Source organism: Pristis pectinata, chromosome 12 (genome assembly GCF_009764475.1).
Source record: "Pristis pectinata isolate sPriPec2 chromosome 12, sPriPec2.1.pri, whole genome shotgun sequence".
Lineage (NCBI taxonomy): Eukaryota > Metazoa > Chordata > Chondrichthyes > Rhinopristiformes > Pristidae > Pristis > Pristis pectinata.
In genome coordinates, this window is record NC_067416.1 from 20265055 (window position 1) to 20271151 (window position 6097).

Here is a 6097-nt window from a genome sequence, read left to right on the forward strand (position 1 = left end):
AATGTTTTTTTTCGGATGCCACAGAACGTTGTGTTGTTTAATTCGAGTCGATTAGAATTGACAATAATGCAATTGTAATATGTGCTGAAAGATCTTACGTAGCCTGTATTGAGATGTGGACACCAGTAATCATCTTGTTAAAAGAGTCAACTTTGGATACCTGGCTCATTAGCCTGGTCGTTTACACTAAGGTAGAAGCTAGCACTCCGGTGGAATGACACGAAAGTGTGAGTGTTGTCATACAATTGAATGAAACGGAAGATAACATTGGGTAAACAGCAAAGGTCAAAGGTAACAAATAATGTACAGGGAATAAAGATGGGTGTTTCAATTTCCACGCACACTCATCCAACTGTGTTGACAGGTTCCTAGTGGCATAAATTATCTGCATTATAGATAAGAGCTGGACTGTTGCAATCATTGCCTATTATGTATTGTAGGACCAAACAGCAAATCGACGATTTCAGTCTGATTACAATCCTGCTACATTATGTAAATAACAAAACAATGCACATGGTGTGTTGTGTTCAGCTGCAATGTAATGAAGTACATTCGCAAAGTGAAAATAAAGATAAACAAATGGGAAGCCTTAATTAAATCTTCCAGGACAAATTTGCTCAAACTCCCGCACATCTCTGGTAAGGTTTTTACTAAACTGAGCAGGCGAGTCCATGGAATAAACGGTTTCTTTTGAGATTGCTGCAGTATAAATTGGGAGATGGGGGTGGGGGAGATAGAGAAATATCAGTACTCGGCTGCCATTTACCGAAGTGATATGAGTCCATCCAAAGTGTTAGTGTAACATTAAATGGTTTGGGTCTGCAGCCTAATTTTCTCCTCTTCCTGAATTGTGGCTCTTCAAAGTAGCTCTCTAACGTTTGCAAGTGTTTAAGTTGTATTACTTTTGTTATTGTGGACGGTATATAAAGCCGCATTTTATTATGTTGGGTATGTTTATGTTTTTCTTTCGTAAATCATAAGTGCTTCAGAGCTTCACGACTTTCGGTGGGGGAGGGGGTGGACTGGGGGTGATGTCGGTTAAATCCATCAGGCAATAAGTGAAAATGGTTCGTCTCTATTAAACGAACTCATGAGAAATACAGTACAACATTAAAATGACATATGCGAAATCCTGCTTGAATCGGAGGTCACAGCATATCCGTTCTACTTATAAATCTTCATATACAAATTGGGCTTGCTTCCATAATAAAATTATTGCTATTTCTTGCAGTGCTACACTTCATAAAATCGCGTTTTAATGTGCAATATATCCCTGGCATATAATCCTTTATCATGAAAACCTCACAAATTGAACGTCTCTGTTTAAAATCGCATGGAACATTGCAGACATCTCTTTTTGCATCTGGCTGTTTCATACGGGGGTAAGCTTTATTTTCTGGATTGCACCTACCAGCCAGGATAGAAACCGGACTTTTAAAAAAGAAAATTCTGTGAAATAACAAATGTGTAGAAACAAGGCTGTTTGTTTTCACATTGTAAAATGTGTTGCCTCAATGGGCAACCAGTGTTAAGGCTCTCAAAATGACAGAGGAGAAAAAGCCTGTGCTCTTTAAACAAATTTCCCCCACAGATGGAAATGAAATAGCGTTTTGTGCCAATGGACAGGAGTAAGTCATTTGCCTACTGGTCGTCTAGTGGTGGTTTGCAGGACGAGTTTCTTTTGTGGTATTAGTCTCGTCCTCATTTGCTGCCTAATTGGACTATATAAAGCCAATAACAGGCGAGCTCTTATAGCCTTAAGCGAAGCGCAAAGTATAGGGAGGTGGACTCATTATATGCCATTCTTTTTTTTCCTTCGGTAATCCTATTTGCCATTGTGCGTGCCCAATCGCCGTATACTTTCTGCATTTAACTTGTATGACATTTTTATTTCATCATTATCATCTGCCGCCAGATTGACGCTGAATGCCTCCTACTCTGTTCCAAATTGCCGTGGATTTCCACTCTACCCGTATGCAAAAGTTTGGGGCGTTTTTCTGAACTCGCGGGATTCTGATCAACGCACTGTTTTCCTCGCAGGCTCCGCGCCGTTCGTCCTGTTTATGAACGGAGTCAGGCCACCATGCCCGAGACAGCAGCTCAGGAGAATCCCACTCCGCCCAAAGAATCCTCCTTCTCCATCAAAAACCTGCTGAACTGTGATCGAAAGCCTTCGAAGCCCAAGACTTTGCTTTCGGCGGTGAAGGGGGTGGTTGAAGGTGCTGCTTTTTCCTTACCTCACTGCAGGGAGCCCGGATTCCCAAGGTTTGAAATCCCGACGCAGAGGTTTGCGCTCCCGGCGCACTATCTGGAGAGGTCGCCCGCCTGGTGGTATCCCTGCACGCTGTCACCGGGCGTCCACCTCCCTAGGACAGAAGGTAAGCACATTGTCCTTTCTTATGCTCAGTGGTCTGACCGTTAAACTCTGCAGCACTTCTAACGGGAATCCCTTTTTAATCCTCTCATCCCAGCTCCCGAGAAGGGCAGCGCTTGTGCAAGAGACTCCTCTCCAGATAGAGACTCTCCAGAGCCGGCGCTCAAAATCGAGACAGATCACAAGGAAAAGGAAGATTCCAAAAGTCTGGAAGAGATCGTGCTGGAGGAATCTAGCGACGCAGAGGAACAAAAGAAGGACGGCAATAACAACGAGGACTGGAAAAAAAGGGCAGAAAGTCCGGAAAGGAAGCCGTGCAGGAAGAAGAAAACTCGCACGGTTTTCTCCAGGAGTCAGGTTTTCCAGCTGGAGTCGACCTTCGACATGAAGCGCTACCTGAGCAGCTCGGAGAGAGCGGGGCTTGCCGCCTCTCTCCATCTGACTGAGACGCAGGTTAAAATCTGGTTCCAGAACCGCCGGAATAAGTGGAAAAGGCAGCTGGCTGCCGAGCTCGAAGCGGCCAACCTGAGCCACGCGGCTCAAAGGATAGTCCGGGTGCCCATCTTATACCATGAGAACTCGGCTTCGGAGTCTGGGAGCCCGGGTAATGCACCAGTCACCCAGCCTTTACTAACATTCCCACATCCAGCCTATTACTCACATCCTGTAGTCACATCCGTACCCCTCCTGCGGCCAGTCTGATTTTATTTTAATATTTATCTTGCATTTACTTTTTATTGTAAGATAAGACCTTGTAGTTTTGAAGTACCGAGCCACACGACCAGCTGTAAATTTCCAGGTTGCCCACATCCTCTATCAGCCTCATCTATATCCCTGTCTAGGTTTATTATTTTATTTGAGAATTTTTATTTTGTTTTGTGAGATCAACCCACGTAGTTTTGAGGAATCATTCCTACAGGAAGATCTGCTGTAAATGTTTTTTTTCCTTTATGTTTGTAAGTACTAAAAGGAGTGGTGAAAATGTTGTTCTTTTTTATGGTTTTACGTACCTGTGCAATATTGTACTATAGAAGTTAAAGCACTGTTTAGAGGAAAATCATTGCAAGTTGTATTGGCCTGACCGGAATAACATGTGACGAGTAGCACTGGTAATAGTGAACATTATCCAGGTTCCGATGGCAAGGCGCTTTAACTGAAGGACAATCAGAAAAAAATAAGGTTTTGTTTCTTTATTTATTTAATAAATGTACCGTTTATGTGGTGACGACGTATTTTGATTTACCTGGATTGTAAATTTATTGACAGAGGTCGTAAGATTTAGGTTCTAATATTTTCCCAGACAATACTTTGTGTTTATTATTTCTGATGGTTTCCCCAGATGTAAAATAGTTATTTACTGCGAAAATAATGGGTGTTCTGTATGTTTTAGCAAAAAAAAAGAAATAAAATATTGGCGTTTTTTGATATTGTATTGCCGAATTTTGTTGAACAGACTTGTTGTGAACTAAAATAAAATGTGAACATTCCTTGTTATTCAGTTGTGTAGTTTCATACAACCACCAGCTCAAGACAGAGTTAAACTACTGTTTTATAAATAAACCATACAAGTTTTATCTGTAGCCAAAAAACACACATGTCCCCAAATGTTGGATCGCGATCAACTGATGGGCCTAATATGTCATGGCGCCCATACTTAAAGACATAATTTAAAGGGAAGCTAGCCAGACTGGTATTTCATGCAATATTTATGCTGTCTTGTTTAGAGGAATACTTCTTTGCATCTAGTAGCCGAAATACCACCTCAACTCTTAAATAATTATTCCTAGTCTTTCTGATCGTTTATCAATTATTATCTGATATATATTGCGCTATATTTCATGCTCGCTGCAGATTGCTGTCTTTTTTGTTTTGCCGCACAATGCCATTTAATTTTTACTTTCACAACATTGAAATCTCAGAAAATAATTAATTAAATTCATTGCAATAAGAACATTTATTTCAAACGGTTCTCTTTTTTTAAAAAAATGAAGAACGTTCAAGGGAGGGGGTGGGTGCTCTTAGTGGTGGTATTGATTTATTAGCCAATGGCTTGCGGAACTGAAACTGTAAGCGGTTGTTAGAAGAATCACCTGTAGATGAAAGCATGTCGCAATAGTTGGAGCAGTCAGTGACTGCACTTCAGCTGCCAAGTACCTGGACACACAAAAGATAAGAATATATTTAATTATGCATCAAATAATTCTCTTTATGTTAAGTGACAGTCATTGCTATTGAAAGGAGAGTTCCAACAAGTAAGAGGACAGCTTCTATTCTGACAATAGCGCGAAATTTCAATGGCAGGTCCCAAACAAGGTGAAACAAACATGTCAGATTTCATTGTTGAATCAAGTACGGACCGTCCGCGTTTAGTAATCCCTTGATTGCACAGATAAATGCCGGTACTTATATACTGAAAATATATTTTAACTATTCCAATTTTTGCAGAAGGTCACAGCTAAAGTCCTTTACAGACGAACAACTCTAGATAATTCCATTTATGTTTTTTTTATGGTTGACGTCCAAAAAAAAACAGTAGCGCCGTGTTCTGATTTCCAGATAGCGTTGCTGTTGCCTTTATCGCGTGAAACCCTGTCAACGGTTCTGTCAGATGATTCACAAGTGACAAGGCACTAAATAGGTGTCTCTGTGCTTTGATTTTTTTAAATTTGTTATGCGTCGTGGCTGAAAATAAACAGCGCGGAGGCCAAAATATGTTCCCCTTTGTGTAAAGAGGCAACAAAATGGTACCTTGTATTGTTGGCGATACTAACTTTATGACAACATTGTCAATATGAACTTTCAAGCCGTTTATATAGTAAACACCAACCAGTTTAATCAACATAAAACAGCAAAAATATGCAAAAGTATTTTCATTCTGTATTGAATATCCCGAATCCAACCTAATCTGTTCTCTGCCAAGAACTAAGCGGCCCAATATAAACAAAATTATATAATACTTGAGCAGCGTTTCAAAATTCATCAAGTTTCAAAACGTTTACTAACTGAGCTACACACTTGCACAAAAAGGGCGTGGTATCTATTACTCTTTACTGATACAATTGTATATCTGATGCTTCATCAGATCCAAAATAAAATCGACAATATCTCAATATCAGTTTAAATTTGCTGGTTAGTGCCAAATTTTGAATCTTTTGGCAACGTGACATTCCTCTTTCCACTATTCCCACCCTATGTTCACCCAACAACGACTCCCCTTCGCCCCTACAATATTTGAAAAATAAACTTGTAGCCATTACAGTAATGTCTAAAATTACAATTAGCTTGCTCAGCCGCACAGTACGGTGATATGATAAGATTTAATCATGCTTTTGTATATAGGGGCCAGTTCACACACGCTAAAACTGTCCTAACCGACTTGGAAAAAAAAATCTATTGCAGCAATGCTACCGCTCTTTAAGTCTATTTTGAGTAATTTTGTGGGCTCCCCTTTCTTCTCTCGTGCGTATTTTGGTTTTGATAACAATAAATATAAGTTTCTTCAAATTTTCTACACCATTTAGGTTAAAGGCATTTGTTTCTACTTGAGTTTTATACTAAAAGCTGTATCACGATTACTGACCCAACCAAAACAGAGAAAAGCCTAGGCTGATTTTTTAAAAAAATTTTCTATCATTCATCCATAGGTTTTACATTATTTTCTCTTCTCGCCATAACCGATTCCGCCACTAATTGTCACCCACATAAATAATATTCTTGCTCTGT

The 6097-nt window shown here is 40.0% G+C and overlaps 1 protein-coding gene across 1 annotated transcript; it reads left to right on the forward strand.

Annotated features, from left to right (window-relative positions):
* Positions 1 to 2083: 2083 nt before the first annotated feature.
* Positions 2084 to 3076, forward strand: LOC127576786 (homeobox protein HMX3-A-like). The gene is made up of 2 exons (XM_052027525.1): positions 2084 to 2378; positions 2472 to 3076. Exons 1-2 carry the CDS (start codon positions 2084 to 2086, stop codon positions 3074 to 3076), a joined length of 900 nt encoding a protein of 299 aa, XP_051883485.1.
* Positions 3077 to 6097: the final 3021 nt, after the last annotated feature.

Excerpts from the sequence above, each read along its gene's own strand:
- LOC127576786 (XM_052027525.1), top strand. The coding sequence starts at position 2,084 with ATGCCCGAGACAGCAGCTCAGGAGAATCCCACTCCGCCCAAAGAATCC. Across the intron at positions 2,379-2,471 it reads CCACCTCCCTAGGACAGAAG|CTCCCGAGAAGGGCAGCGCT; the intron begins GTAAGCACATTG and ends CTCTCATCCCAG.